The sequence below is a fragment of the Urtica dioica genome, chromosome 4 (genome assembly GCF_054948205.1).
Source record: "Urtica dioica subsp. dioica isolate 48M chromosome 4, U.dioica_male_clone48M_v1_H2, whole genome shotgun sequence".
Classification (NCBI taxonomy): Eukaryota; Viridiplantae; Streptophyta; class Magnoliopsida; order Rosales; family Urticaceae; genus Urtica; species Urtica dioica.
The window spans coordinates 15,001-31,072 of NC_142759.1; the positions used below are offsets into that span (position 1 = coordinate 15,001).

The 16,072-nt window shown below is 34.4% G+C and overlaps 1 protein-coding gene and 1 long non-coding RNA gene across 3 annotated transcripts; both read left to right on the forward strand.

The window, feature by feature from the left end:
- Positions 1 to 16: 16 nt before the first annotated feature.
- Positions 17 to 2,215, forward strand: LOC149398873 (uncharacterized). Its single transcript, XM_089612190.1, has 2 exons — positions 17 to 902; positions 984 to 2,215. The coding sequence occupies exons 1-2, from the start codon at positions 17 to 19 to the stop codon at positions 2,213 to 2,215; spliced, it is 2,118 nt and encodes a 705-aa protein (XP_089468316.1).
- A 496-nt stretch (positions 2,216 to 2,711) lies between these two features.
- LOC149398874 (uncharacterized) lies at positions 2,712 to 4,072 on the forward strand. 2 transcript variants are annotated; one of them, XR_016296417.1, is made up of 2 exons: positions 2,712 to 2,967; positions 3,050 to 4,072. It is a non-coding gene; the product is annotated as an uncharacterized LOC149398874 (long non-coding RNA). The 2 variants fall into 2 exon arrangements; XR_016296418.1 differs by having other exon boundaries at positions 3,069 to 4,072.
- The last annotated feature ends 12,000 nt before the right edge of the window (positions 4,073 to 16,072 follow it).

Below are 16,072 nucleotides of genomic sequence, written 5' to 3' on the forward strand. Positions count from 1 at the left end.
GTAGAACTGAGGAAATATGTCCGGACAAGACCCGTCTCCTACCGGAAATGCTACGGCGGCAGACCTCGCAGAAATGCGACACGCCTTGGAGAGACAGGCTGCTAGCGCAGCACAACGAGATCAGATAGTTGCACAGCAACTTGAAGCCCAGAATCGCACGATCACTGAACTTTTGACGAGATTAAATGCGCCACCTCCACCAAACCCGGAGCCTCCTGCTCAAGATGAACGACGTGAACATCCACCGCAGGCATGCGTGGATCCCCTGGAAGAGCTGAACTTCCGGATTCCTGATGTCGTTCCTCCGGTAGGCGAACCGGTGTATGAAAGATTTCGGAAGCAGAAGCCTCCGCAGTTTGGCGGTAACGTTGACCCTGCGACAGCCGAGAACTGGATCAAGAGGATTCAGCAGATTTGCAACTATATGCAGCTGTCAGATCAGGAGAGGGTAGCGTGTGCCGTGCACCAGCTGGAAGACGAGGCGAGAGGTTGGTGGGAGGTCGTAGCGTCATATGAGGACATCCACACGATGACGTGGATTCACTTCCTCAACTTGTTTCACGGAAAGTATCTAAGCGAGGCAAACCTATCGAACAAGGTACGCGAGTTTATGAACTTGCGACAGGGCACCTTGTCTGTTTCCGAATATACCGCGAAGTTCGATACGTTGGCCAGGTTTGCTCCTTCCTTGGTTCCCACTGATCAAGCTCGCAAGCTGAAATACATGCACGGTCTGAACGTGGAAATTGTGAGCCAAGTGGATAGTGGCGACACCGGACCCCGTACTTATGCCAACGCTGTGCAGAGAGCATTACGCATTGCTGGTTGGCGTGAAAGTGAACGAATTCCTGAGTCAAAGCCGGTTGCAGCACCGTCTTCTGAACCTGCTAAAACGGGGCAAGGTAATTCACAAGGAAGAACCCGATCTCTATCGCGATGGGAGAATCGGTAGCAGCAGAGGTCTGGCAATAGGTTTCAGCAAGGATCAAATAACCGATCTCAGGCGAGTTCTAACAATCGCTCGCAGTCCGTGAACCAGAAGAAGAATAAGGCAGACAATAGACGCCCAGGGCCGTCCAACAAGAAGCCCAGAAACTTCGGGAACCAGCCGTCGTCCCAGTGCTGGAGATGTGGTGAAGTGCATGATGGCGACTGCTTTGCTCGCACGTTGACATGTTTCCGATGTGGAAAAGTAGGTCATTTGTCGAAAGTCTGCCAGAGTTCAGAAAGAAAGGCTCCTGCACCAAAGGAACAACCAAAGGCTAATGCTCGAGTCTACTCTATTTACGAGGATGAGGTTCGTGCAGGGTCCTCTACTGCCGTTACAGGTCAGATTTCTGTAGCCTCTTTCTCCGCATATGCATTGATAGACTCAGGAGCCACGAACTCATTCATTGCATCTAGAAGATCTGATCAGTTGAGTAGAAACAAAGAGACCTTTTCGTATCCGTTTGTTACGGTTACACCCTCAGGGGAGAGATATCAGTCGCTATACTGGTATAAAGATGTGCCTATTCAAGTTCAGGATCAGGTCCTTGAAGCAGACCTGATTGAACTAGAAATGGTTGACTATGATGTAATACTTGGAATGGATTGGTTAAGTAAGCATTATGCAGTCATTGATTGTAGAAAGAAGTCGGTTTTATTCCGAGAACCGGGGCTTGAACCATTCCAGTTCCAAGGTTCCTCTCGGAAGTTGGAATTTCCAGTCATATCGGCACTTAAAGCGTTGAAGATGATGCAGCAGGGATGTGCCGGATATCTCGCGAGTGTTGTGGATACTGCGAAGGCGACCAAGCCACAACCGCAAGATATTCCTGTTGTGAGGGACTTTCTGGATGTTTTCCCAGAGGATCTTCCAGGTCTACCTCCTGACCGTGAAGTCGAGTTTAATGTAGAACTCCTTCCAGGAACGGCACCGATATCGAAGACCCCGTATCGGATGGCTCCGGCAGAATTGAAGGAACTTAAGACGCAACTCCAAGAGTTATTGGATAAGGGATTCATCAGACCGAGCCATTCTCCATGGGGAGCGCCAGTCTTGTTCGTCAAGAAGGCAGATGGTTCGTTACGGTTATGTATCGATTACCGTGGCCTGAATCAGGTGACAATCAAAAACAAGTATCCGTTGCCGCGCATTGATGATCTGTTCGACCAACTTGCTGGAGCAACTGTGTTTTCATATTTTTTTTTCCAGGATCGAAAACCCTTCTAATACTACCATAACATTAAAAATTATTATAAATATCAATCTAAGAAGCCAAAATCATAAAAATCGACATCATTTGGAAGAGTTTACATTTTCTTGGTTTTTAAATCTTTCGTGTACAAACCCCTATGGGTTCAGAAATGATTCTCGATTTTTTTTTAGGATCGAAATTGTAACATATCGAAATTTAAAGGATAAAAATGTTGCAAATTAGAATTTTGAATGGACGCAAATCAGTGGTTAATGGAAATAAAATATCGCTAAGAGTTTATGGATGGAAAATTATGTAATTAATTTTCTAAAGTTTGTTTCCATCGATTCGGGATCTAAGGATGAAGTTTTGAGATTAAGGAATTCATTTGCAACATTTAAAGAAAGGAAATATTCTTTTGTGGAGGAAATTAAAAGTTACAAACAAAGGAAGGGTTTAGTGGCAATTTTGGAAAAACTTCATTCAGCCTTATCCTATATTGAACCGACTCTTCTCTTCCTCCTTATCTTCTTGGACGTGTGAAACACTGAAGCAAACAAAGAAAAAAAAAACAGAGCCCGAGCTCTTGAGGAAACCGACCGAGAAAACAAAAGAAAAGAAGAGAGCGAGAGGGAGAGAGAGAGAGAAAGAGTCTGAGCACGAGAGAGCGAGAGACGGACGCGAGGGTCCGAGGAACAACCACAACGCCGAGGAGAACCCGCGGTGACTCGCCGAGGTTGCGCGCGAGGGCCGGCTGGAGTGGGAGCTTCGCCGGAGTAAATTCAAGGTAAAAATCTTGGTTTCCTTCACCCTCAACCTTGGATTCCCGAATTTGAGGCTCGAATTTTTGGTTCCAATTATGAAATCAGTTTGGGGATTGATTTTTAGGGTTTCGCTTCAATCAATTTGGGGCTTTTCTTTGCTCGGTTTCGGTTGGATTTTTGGGAGAAGAAGGAGTTGCAGCAAGGTTAAACTCGTTGAAGGTAAACCCCTTCATTTGCTTGGATTTTTGACGAATTGAGGATTTTAGGATTCATGAATTGGGGTTTCTTTAAATCTGAGGTTGTTGATGATTTTGAAACGTTATTGGATTGCTTTTGTGCTTGATTATGCTGAGATTTTGAGGGATTTCGGTTTTTTTTAACAAGTTTGGGCTTGAAATTTTGGTTGGCCGTGTGTCAGAAAAATTGAGCTTGGCTGTGGATGTTATGTTTTGGCCGTGAGTTTGTTGGCCGTGTAACTTTGGGTTTAAAACTTTGGTTATGTGTAAGTGATGATTCGAGTCGTATCTTGTTAACGTGTCTTGCCGTTTTATTGTGAGCCTTGTTATCGAGGGTCTAGACTTGTTTAGGTGGGCTACGCAGAGCCCAAAACAGCGGCGGTTCGGGACGACGAGGACGCGGCCCGAGGAATGACGGAGCCGCCGCACAAGTGTCGACGAGGCGAGGCCGAGGGAACGTCGAATGAATAGCGGCGTTTCGGTTTTGGCTCGGAGACTCGCGAATCGTCCGTTTAGAATTTAGCAAGTTATTTTATCATTGTTTTGTAATTATGAAGTTTAAAGTTACTTTTGTACGAATTTTTCCGAGCTAGTACGTTAGCACGTTTAAGTTGTTTTAAAGTCGGTTTCGATGTAAGTTGTAAAGAGGAAAAAATGGATTATCTCGTTGTTATTATTAAGCTCGTTTAAGGATTTTAAGAGTTAAGACTCAATTGTGAGTCAAGGTTGGATATCTCGGTTACTCGAGCTTAGTAATATTAAAGTTTGATTACGTTCTTTGGAATTCGGAAAGGTAGAAACGATACGTGTTTTACTAGAGTTATTATCGGTTTTTGATATAGAAATGAGATTAGATTCGTTCAAAGGAGAACGAGCTTGCTTATTAGAATTATTTCTCGGTTTTGAGATTGATCGTGGTTTTTTTGTTCAAGTTTACACGTTCTCGTATCGTTTGAAGTTTTGTTCCGAGGATATGTCTTTGGGTTCTACGATTCTTTTAAATCGTACGTTTGAGTTTGAGTATCGTGGATTACTCATAGGATTCTGATTCAGTATCGGTTTGATTTACCGTGATAGGACTCAAGACTGAAAGTCGTTTAGAGGGTTCACGGAGTAAGTGAACGTCTGGATTCTCGGTTTTAGTGAACGTTCAGGTTCACAGGACGAGCGAACGTCTCGTTGAAGAGCGACATAGACGCTTACTCTCGAGGTAGGTTATTATAACCCTTCTCTCCTGATTTTATGGTTTGGCCTCAAGTATATATTATTTTCGAAATGAAAATGGTTGTGAACGTGCCACGAAACCTAAACCGTTTTTAGAAAATGTGGCGGAACTTCAACTCAGGATATCTGATCATGAAGTTGAGAATATTTTCGATATTATACATATATCCCGTATTTGCGAAATAAAATGTTTTGTATATCCTGATAGAGCCGGGAACGTATATATATGAAGCGGATAGTGCAGTCGTATATATATAAGGGTGTGGAGAGTGCACCATTCTGATCAGAGGACTGTCACGGGTTATGTTGACAGGGGCTCAGGAAATAGTATACGTTTAAATGGGCGTAGATGCACATTTAAATTCAATTGCATTTCTTGCATTTACATTTCTAGCATCAGCATTCCGTCATTTACATTTCTGTCATTTACATTCATGCAATTTACATTCCTGCAAGTTATACTTGTGCGTGTATGGTGATTTACACGTATAAGACTATTATTATACTTGTACGTGTATGGTGATTTACGCGGGACAAGAATATTATTATTATAAAGTAAGTATTATTTTCGAAAATCTTTTTTTTAAAAATCAAACCATTACTATAGTACCTACTGAGCCTCAGGCTCACCCCTATTTCCCTCAAATTTTTCTTATAATCAGGATGTGAGAAGGAGAAGGGTTAGGAAGACCTCGGAGTTAAGTGTGGTCGAGAGTTGGAAGGTTTTCGCTGGATAGTCTATCAAGTGTCGAAGGTTGGTTTTATTTTTCGTTTTTCTTTCTTTTATCTTTGGACTTGTAAAGTAAATAACTGAGTATGCACCGTGGGTTAGTTTTGTAAAGTTTATTAGTGTTTCATTTTTATATTCAATAATCACGCCTCATCATTTCCCGGGGCGTGACAGAAATCCCTGATAATCCTACCATAACATTAAAAATATTGTAACTATCAATCTAAGAAGCCAAGAATCATAAAAATCGACATCATTTGGAGAAGTTTAAATTTTCTAGTTTTTTATGTTTTTCTTGTACTAACCCCTTTGGGTTGGGAAATGATTTTCGATATTTTTTTCCCGGGATCGAAACCCTTCTAATCCTACCATAACCTTCTAAAATATTGTAACTATCAATTTAAGAAGCTAGGAATCATAAAAATTGGCATCATTTGGATGAATTTATATTTTTTCTAGTTTTTTATGTTTTTCGTGTACTAACCCTTTTGGGTTCGAAATGGAATTTTGATATTTTTTCCGATGATCGAAAACCCTTCTAATCCTACCATAACATTCAAAAATATTGTAACTACCAAGAATCATTAAAATCGGAATTAGTAAGAGTTTATATTTTCTAGGTTTTTAAGAATTTCGTGTACATCCCTTTGGGTTCGAAAATGATTTTTGATATTTTTTTCCGTGATAGAAAGCTTTTCTAATCCTACCAAAACAATAAAAATTATTGTAATTATCAATCTAAGAAGCCAGAAATCATACTAATTGGTATCATTTGGAAGAGTTTATATTTTCTAGTTTTTTAAGATTTTCGTGTAATAACCCTTATGAGTTCGGAAATGATTTTCGATATTTTTTTTCTGGGCCCGATAACCCTTCTAATCCTACCATAACATTAAAAAATATTGTAACTATCAATCTAAGAAGCCAATAATCATAAAAATTAGCATCATTTATAAAAGTTTATATTTTCTAGTTTTATAAGATTTTCGTGTACTAACCTTTGGGTTCGGAAAGGATATCCAATGCTATTTTCCAGGATCTAAACCATTTCTAATCGTACCATAACTATAAAAATATTGTAACTATCAAGAATCATAAACATCAGCATCATTTGGAAGAGTTTATTTTTTCTTGTTTTTTATGTTTTTCGTGTACTAACCCGTTTAGGTTAAGAAAGGATTTTCGATATTTTTTTCAAGGATCGAAACCCCTTCTAATCCTACCATAACTTTCAAAAATATTGTAACTGTCAATATAAGAAACAAAGAATCATAAAAATTGGCATGAATCGGAAGAGTTTATGTTTTCTTGTTTTTTATGTTTTTTGTGTACTAACCCCTTTGGGTTAGGAAAGGATTTTCGATATTTTTTTCTGGGATCGAAACCTCTTCAAATCCTACCACAGCATTCAAAAATATTGTAACTATCTATCAAAGAAGCCAAGAATCATAAAATTCGACATTATTTGGAAGAGTTTATATTTTCTAGGTTTTTAAGTTTTTCATGTACTAACCCCTATGGGTTCGAAAAGGATTTTTGATATTTTTTCCGGGATAAAAAAACCCTTCTAATCCTACCATAACATTCTTAATTATTGTAATTATCAATCTAAGAAGCCAAGAATCATACTAATCGGCATCATTTGGATGAGTTTATATTTTTTCTAGTTTTTTATGTTTTTCGTATAATAACCCCTTTGGGTTCGAAAATGATTTTTGATATTTTTTTCCGGGATAAAAAAACCCTTCTAATCCTACCATAACATTCTTAATTATTGTAATTATCAATCTAAGAAGCCAAGAATCATACTAATTGGTTTCATTTGGAAGAGTTTATATTTTCTAGTTCTTTATGATTTTCGTGTACTAACCCTTATGAGTTCGGAAAGGATTTTCGATATTTTTTTTCTGGGACCGTAAAAACCCTTCTAATCCAACCATAACATTAAAAAATATTGTAACTATAAATCTAAGAAGCCATGAATCAGAAAAATTGGCATCATTTGGAAAGGTATATATTTTTTTGTTTTATAAGATTTTCGTGTACTAGCCCCTTTGGGTTCGGAAAGGATATTCGATGTTATTTTCCGGTATCGAAACCCCTTCTAATCCTACCATAACTTTCAAAAATATTGTAACTATCAATATAAGAAGCAAAGAATCATAAAAATAGGCATCATTTGAAAGAGTATATCTTTTCTTGTTTTTTATGATTTTCGTGTACTAACCCCTATGGGTTCGGAAATGATTTTCGATATTTTTTTTTCAGGAACGAAACCCCTCCAAATCCTACAATAACATTAAAAATATTGTAACTATCAATCAAAGAAGCCAAGAATCATAAAAATCGGCATCATTTGGAAGAGTTTATATTTTCTAGTTTTTTATGTTTTTCTTGTACTAACCCCTTTTGGTTAGGAAATGATTTTTGATATTTTTTTCTAAGATCGAAACCCCTTCTAATCCTAAATAACATTCAAAAATATTGTAACTATCAATCGAAGAAGCTAAGAATCATAAAAATCGGCATCAATTTGATGAGTTTATATGTTTCTAGTTTTTTATTTTTTTCGTGTACTAACCCTTTTGGGTTAGGAAGAATTTTCGATATTTTTTTCCGGGATCGAAACCCCTTCAATTCCTACCCTAGCGTTTAAAAATATTGTAACTATCTATCTAAGAAGCCAAGAATCATAAAAATCGACATCATTTGGAAGAGTTTATATTTTCTAGCTTTTTAAGTTTTTCATGTACTAACCCCTTTGGGTTCATAAAGGATTTTTTATATTTTTTTTCCAAGATCAAAATCCCTTCTAATCATACCATAATAGTCAAAATTATTGTAATGATCAATCTAAGAAGCCAAGACTAATAAAAATGGGCATCATTTGGATGAGTTTATAATTTCTAGTTTTATAAGATTTTCTTGTACTGACTCCTTTGAGTTCGGAAACGATTTTCGATGTGATCTTTCGGGATCGAAACCCCTTCTAATCCTACTATAACATTAAAAAATATTATAACTATCAATCTAAGAAGCCAAGAATCATAAAAATTGGTATCATTTGGAAGAGTTCATACTTTCTAATTTTTTTATGATTTTCGTGACTAACTCCTTTGGGTTCGGAAAGGATTTTAGACGTTATTTTCCAAGATCGAAACCCCTTCTAATCCTACTATAACATTCAAAAATATTATAACTATCAATCTAAGAAGACAATAATTAAAAAATCGGCATCATTTGGAAGAATTAAATATTTTCTAGTTCTTTAAGTTTTTCGTGTACTAACCTCTTTGGCTATGGAAAGGATTTTTGATATTTTTATACCGGATCGAAATTCCTTTTAATCCTACCGAATATAAACTCTTCCGAATATAAATATCGAATTTAAACTATCGAATATAAATCCTATCGAATTTTTTTACCGGATTTTTGATTTTTGATATTTTTGATATTTTTTTACCGAATATAAACTCTTCCGAATATAAATATCGAAAATTCTTTCCAAAGCCTAAGGGGTTTGTACACGAATAACTTACAAAATTAGAAAATATAAACTCTTCCAAATGATGCCCATTTTTAAAATTCTTGGATTCTTTAATTGATAATTACAATATTTTTGAACGTTCTGGTAGTATTAGAATGGGGTTCTCATCCCCGAAAAAAAATATCGAAAATCCTTTCCGAAGCCAAAGCGCTTATTTCACGAAAAACTTACAAAATTAGAAAATACTACCTCTTTCAAGTGATGTCTTATTTCAAAGATTTCAAGCTTGTTACAATATTTTTTAATTTGAGTGGGTTTAGAATCCGATTTCGATCTCGGATAAAAATATCAAAAATATTTTCCGAAGCAAAAGGGGTTAGTACACGAAAAACTTACAAAACTTGAACTAATAATGGGTTTTCGACCCCGGAAACAATTATCGAAAATCCTTTCTAATGCCAATACAATAATTTTGAACATTAGGGTAGGCTTAGAATGGGTTTTGATCCCGTAAAAAAATATCGAAAATTTTTCCGAAGCCAAAATGGTTAGTACACGAAAAACTTACAAAACTTAAAAATATCAACTCTTTAAAATTATGCCGGTTTCTAAGATTCTTGGCTTCTTAGATTGATATTTACATTATTTTTTAAAGTTAGGGTAGGCTAAGGCTGGGGTATCGATGCCGGAAAAAAAAAATATCGAAAATCCTTTCCGAAGACAAAGGGGTTAATACACGAAAAACTTACAAAACTTAAAATTATCAACTCTTTAAAATGATGCCAGTTTTTAAGATTCTTGGCTTCTTAGATTGATATTTATACTATTTTTGAACGTTAGGGTAGGATTAGAATGTGGTTACGATCTCTGAAAAAAAAATATCGAAAATCATATAAGAAGCCAAATGGGTTAGTACACGAATAACTTACAAAATTAGAAAATATCAACTCTTCCATGTGATACCCATTTTTAAGATTCTTGACTTCTTAAATTGATAGTTACAATAATTTTGAACGTTAGGGTAGGCTTAGAACTAGATTTCGCTCCCGGAAAAAATATGAAAAATCATTTCCGAAGACAAATGGGTTAATACACGAAAAACTTAGAAAACTTAAAATTATCAACACTTTAAAATGATGCCGGTTTTTAAGATTCTTGGCTTCTTAGATTGATAAGTATACTATTTTTGAATGTTAGGGTAGGCTTAGAATGTGGTTTCGATCCCGGAAAAAAAATATCAAAAATTCTTTCCGAATCCAAAGGGGTACACAAATAACTTACAAAATTAGAAAATATCAACCCTTTAAAATGATGCCAGTTTCTAATATTCTTGACTTCTTATATTAATATTTACAATATTTTTGAAAGTTGGGTAGGCTTAGGCTGGGGTTTCGATGGCGGGAAAAAAATATCGGAAATCATTTCCGAAGACAAATAGGTTAGTACACGAAAAACTTACATAACTTAAAATTATCAACACTTTAAAATGATGCCGGTCTTTAAGATTATTGGCTTCTTAGATTGATATTTATAATATTTTTGAACGTTAGGGTAGGCTTAGAATGTGGTTTCGATCCCGAAAAAAAGTATCAAAAATTCTTTCCGAAATCAAAGGGGTTATTATACGAATAACTTACAAAATTAGAGAATATCAACTTTTCCAAATGATGCCCATTTTTAAGACTCTTGGATTCTTAAATTGATAATTACAGTATTTTTGAACATTAGGGTAGTCTTAGAATGGAGTTTCAATCCCAGAAAAAAAAAAATTATCGAAAATCATTTCCGAAGCCAAAGCGTAAGTCACGAAAAAGTTACAAAATTAGAAAATACTACCTCTTTCAAGTGATGTGTCTTATTTCTGAGATTCCTAGCTTGTTACAATATTTTTTAATTTGAATAGGCTTAGAATCGGATTTCGATCCCGGATAAAAATATCAAAAATCTTTTCGGAAGCGAAAGGTGTTAGTGCACGAAAAATTTACAAAACTTGAACTAATAATGGGGTTTCAACCCCGGAAACAATTATCAAAAATCCTTTCCAATGCCAGTTCAATAATTTTGAACATTAGGGTAGGCTTAGAATGGGTTTTGATCCTGTAAAAAAAATATCAAAAATCCTTTCCGAAGTCAAAGGGGTTAGTACTCGAAAAACTTACAAAACTGAAAAATGTAAACTCTTTAAAATGATGCCGGTTTCTAAGATTCTTGGTAGATTAATATTTACAATATTTTTAAACTTTAAGGTAGTCTTAGAATTTGGTTTCGATCCCAGAAAAAAATAATATCGAAAATTCATTCCGAAGCCATATAGGGTAGTACGCAAAAAACTTGAAAACTAGAAAATATCAACTCTTCCAAATGATTCCCGTTTTTAAGATTCTTGTCTTATTAGAATGATAATTACACTATTATTGAATGTTAGGGTACGCTTAGAAAGGGGTTTTGATCCCGGAAAAAACAATATCAAAAATCATTTTCGAAGCTAAAGCGTCACACGAAAAAGTTACAAAACTAGAAAATATCAACTCTTCCAAATAATGCCCGTTTTTAAGATTCTTCGCTTCTTAGATTGATAGTTACAATATTTTTGAACTTTAGGGTAGACTTAGAAAGGGGTTTTGATCCCGGAAAAAACAATATCAAAAATCCTTTTCGAGTCCAAAGGGTATACGGAAAACTTACAAAACTAGAAAATATCACATCTTTCAAATAACGCCCTATTTTAAGATTTTTGACTTCTTAGATTGATAATTAAAATATTTTTTGACGTTAGGGTAAACTTAGAAAGGGGTTTTGATCCCGGAAAAAAAAACAATATAAAAAATCCTTTCCGAAGCCAAATAGGTTGTACACGAAAAACATAAAAACTAGAAAATATCAACTCTTCGAAATGATGCCCGTTTTTAAGATTCTTGGCTACTTAGATTGATAGTTACAATATTTTTTAACGTTAGGGTAGGCTTAGAATGGGGTTTCGATCCCGTAAAAAAATATCTGAAATCCTTTTTTCAAATCCAAAAGGTGTTAGTACACGAGAAACATACAAAATTAGAAAATATCAACTCTTCCAAATGATGCCCGTTTTCAAGAGTCTTGGCTTCTTATATTGATATTTACAATACTTTTTAACATTAGGGTAAGCTTAATTAGAATAGGGTTTCGATCCTGAAAAAAAAATATATAGAAAATCCTTTCCGAAGTTAAAGGGGTTAGTACACGAAAAACTTACAAATTTCGAAAATATCAACTCTTCCAAATGATGCCTATTTTTAAGTTTTTTTGTTTTCTTAGATTGATATTTACAATATTTTTTAAAGTTAGGGTAGTCTTAGGCTGGGATTTCGATGCCGGAAAAAAAATATCGAAAATCCTTTCCGAAGACAAAGGGGTTAGTACACGAAAAACTTACAAAATTTAAAATTATCAACTCTTTAAAATGATGCCGGTTTTTAAAATTCTTGGCATCTTAGATTGATATTTATACTATTTTTGAACGTTATGATAGGCTTAGAATGTGGTGTCGATCCCTGAAAAAAAAATTATCGAAAATCATTTCCGAAGCCAAGGGATTAGTACACGAATAACTTACAAAATTAGAAAATATCAACTCTTCTAAATGATGCCCATTTTTAAGATTTTTGGCTTCTTAGATTGATAGTTACAATATTTTTGAACGTTAGGGTAGGCTTAGAATGGGGTTTCGATCCCGTAAAAAAATATCTGAAATCCTTTTCAAATCCAAAAGGGTACACGAAAAACATACAAAATTAGAAAATATAAACTCTTCCAAATGATGCCCGTTTTCAAGAGTCTTGGCTTCTTATATTGATATTTACAATACTTTTTAACATTAGGGTAGGCTTAGAATAGGGTTTCGATCCTGAAAAAAATATATAGAAAATCCTTTCCGAAGTTAAAGGGGTTAGTACACGAAAAACTTACAAATTTCGAAAATATCAACTCTTCCAAATGATGCCGATTTTTAAGTTTTTTGTTTTCTTAGATTGATATTTACAATATTTTTGAAAGTTAGGGTAGTCTTAGGCTGGGGTTTCGATGGCAGAAAAAAAATATCGAAAATCCTTTCCGAAGACAAAGGGGTTAGTACACGAAAAACTTACAAAATTTAAAATTATCAACTCTTTAAAATGATGCCGGTTTTTAAGATTCTTGGCTTCTTAGATTGATATTTATACTATTTTTGAACGTTAGGATAGGCTTAGAATGTGGTGTCGATCCCTGAAAAAAAAATATCGAAAATCATTTCCGAAGCCAAAGGGGTTAGTACACGAATAACTTACAAAATTAGAAAATATCAACTCTTCTAAATGATGCCCATTATTAAGATTTTTGGCTTCTTAGATTGATAGTTAGGATATTTTTGAACGTTAGGGTAGGCTTAGAATGGGGTTTCGATCCCGTAAAAAAATATATGAAATCCTTTTCAAATCCAAAAGGGGTTAGTACACGAAAAACATACAAAATTAGAAAATATCAACTCTTCCAAATGATGCCCGTTTTCAAGAGTCTTGGCTTCTTATATTGATATTTACAATACTTTTTAACATTAGGGTAGGCTTAGAATATGGTTTCGATCCTGAAAAAAAAATTTTAGAAAATCCTTTCCGAAGTTAAAAAGGTTAGTACACGAAAAACTTACAAATTTCGAAAATATCAACTCTTTCAAATGATGCCGATTTTTAAGTTTTTTGTTTTCTTAGATTGATATTTACAATATTTTTGAAAGTTAGGGTAGTCTTAGGTTGGGGTTTCGATTCCGGAAAAAAAATATCGAAAATCCTTTCCGAAGATAAAGGGGTTAGTACACGAAAAACTTACAAAATTTAAAATTATCAACTCTTTAAAATGATGCCGGTTTTTAAGATTCTTGGCTTCTTAGATTGATATTTATATTGTTTTTGAACGTTAGGGTAGGCTTAGAATGTGGTGTTGATCCCTGAAAAAAAAAATATCGAAAATCATTTCCGAAGCCAAAGGGGTTAGTACACGAATAACTTACAAAATTAGAAAATATCACTCTTCTAAATGATGCCCATTATTAAGATTTTTGGCTTCTTAGATTGATAGTTACGATATTTTTGAACGTTAGGGTAGGCTTAGAATGGGGTTTCGATCCCGTAAAAAAATATCTGATATCCTTTTCAAATCCAAAAGGGGTTAGTACACGAAAAACATACAAAATTAGAAAATATAAACTCTTCCAAATGATGCGCGTTTCAAAAGTCTTGGCTTCTTATATTGATATTTACAATACTTTTTAACATTAGAGTAGGCTTAGAATAGGGTTTCGATCCTGAAAAAAATATATAGAAAATCCTTTCCGGAGTTAAAAAGGTTAGTACACGAAAAACTTACAAATTTCGAAAATATCAACTCTTCCAAATGATGCCGATTTTTAAATTTTTTGTTTTCTTAGATTGATATTTACAATATTTTTGAAAGTTAGGGTAGTCTTAGGCTGGGGTTTCGATGCCGGAAAAAAAATATCGAAAATCCTTTCCGAAGATAAAGGGGTTAGTACACGAAAAACTTACAAAATTTAAAATTATCAACTCTTTAAAATGATGCCGGTTTTTAAGATTCTTGGCTTCTTAGATTGATATTTATACTATTTTTGAAAGTTAGGGTAGGCTTAGAATGTGGTGTCGATCCCTGAAAAAAAAAATATCGAAAATCATTTCCGAAGCCATTATTAAGATGCCTATTTCTGAAAGTCAGTTGAAATTTGATTTTATCAGAGGGTATTCCCTTTGAAAAATCTGAAAATCGTTTGAAGATTTATTGGCATTTTGTATTTTTATTGACATGAATGTCAATAAGTCTTCAAACGGTTTTGGGAAATTCTTTAAAGATTTATTGAGATCGTTGTCGATAAAAGTTTTGGACATCAATAAATGTTCAAAGAATTTGATATGTTGAAAGCAAACAACAAGAGGCCCACAAGTTGCTCCAAGATTAGGTTGATGCTTTAGGAGAGGAAAAACTCGAAACAAAACAAAGGTTCATTTATTTTACAACCAAAAAAAAAAAAAAAAAAAAAAAAAAAGACCACCAAGACAGATATTATGTCACGGTTATAGAATAATAAACAACTGAACCCAGGATTGGGATTAAGGAAAAAGAAAAGTCAAAGTCAAAGTTTCAGTCTCGACCAACTAAGCTACGCTCATGGTTCTTAATGAGAGAGATGTGTGGTCATGGGGCTCTTCTCTATGGTCTATACCGTACGGTAATATAGAAGTTTATAATATTAAATTAATTTATATATTCATGTAATTTATTATAAAGTTTGATTATATTTTTAATTAAGTTTGTGTAATTTCATATAGAAATTAATTTGTATACGAATTGTAATTGGAATGATATAGAATATTTGCAAGAGTATGATGGTTATATTTGTTATATTAAAAAAAAATATGATTATTGATGAAATATAATATAATAATTTAGTGGTGGTTTGGACTTGAATATTGATGAAAAAGTAATTAAAGAGTTGTGAAGAGAGGGGATTATCGGCCCCCGGAGAGCTCGATGGCGTCCTGGTTGTGAATGGAGTCGTAGATTGATGCCCGTTTTTAAGATTCTTGGCTTCTTAGATTGATAGTTACAATATTTCTTAAAGTTAGGGTAGGCTTAGAATGGGGTTTCGATCCCGTAAAAAAAATATTTGAAATCCTTTTCAAATTCAAAAGGGGTTAATACACGAAAAACATACAAAATTAGAAAATAGTATACGAAAAACATACAAAATTAGAAAATATAAAGTCTTCCAAATGATGCCCGTTTTCAAGAGTCTTGGCTTCTTATATTGATATTTACAATACTTTTTAACATTAGGGTAGGCTTAGAATAGGGTTTCGATCCTGAAAAAAAAAATATATAGAAAATCATTTCCGAAGTTAAAGGGGTTAGTACACGAAAAACTTACAAATTTCGAAAATATCAACTCTTCCAAATGATGCCTATTTTTAAGTTTTTTGTTTTCTTAGATTGATATTTACAATATTTTTGAAAGTTAGGGTAGTCTTAGCTGGGGTTTCGATGCTGGAAAAAACATATCGAAAATCCTTTCCGAAGACAAAGAGGTTAGTACACGAAAAACTTACAAAATTTAAAATTATCAACTCTTTAAAATGATGCCGGTTTTTAAGATTCTTGGTTTTTTAGATTGATATTTATACTATTTTTGAACGTTAGGGTAGGCTTAGAATGTGGTGTCGATCCCTGAAAAAAAAATATCGAAAATCATTTCCGAAGCCAAAGGGGTTAGTACACGAATAACTTACAAAATTAGAAAATATCAACTCTTCGAAATGATGCCCGTTTTTAAGATTCTTGGCTTCTTAGATTGATAGTTACAATATTTTTGAATGTTAGGGTAGGCTTAGAATGGGGTTTCGATCCCGTAAAAAAAATATCTGAAATCC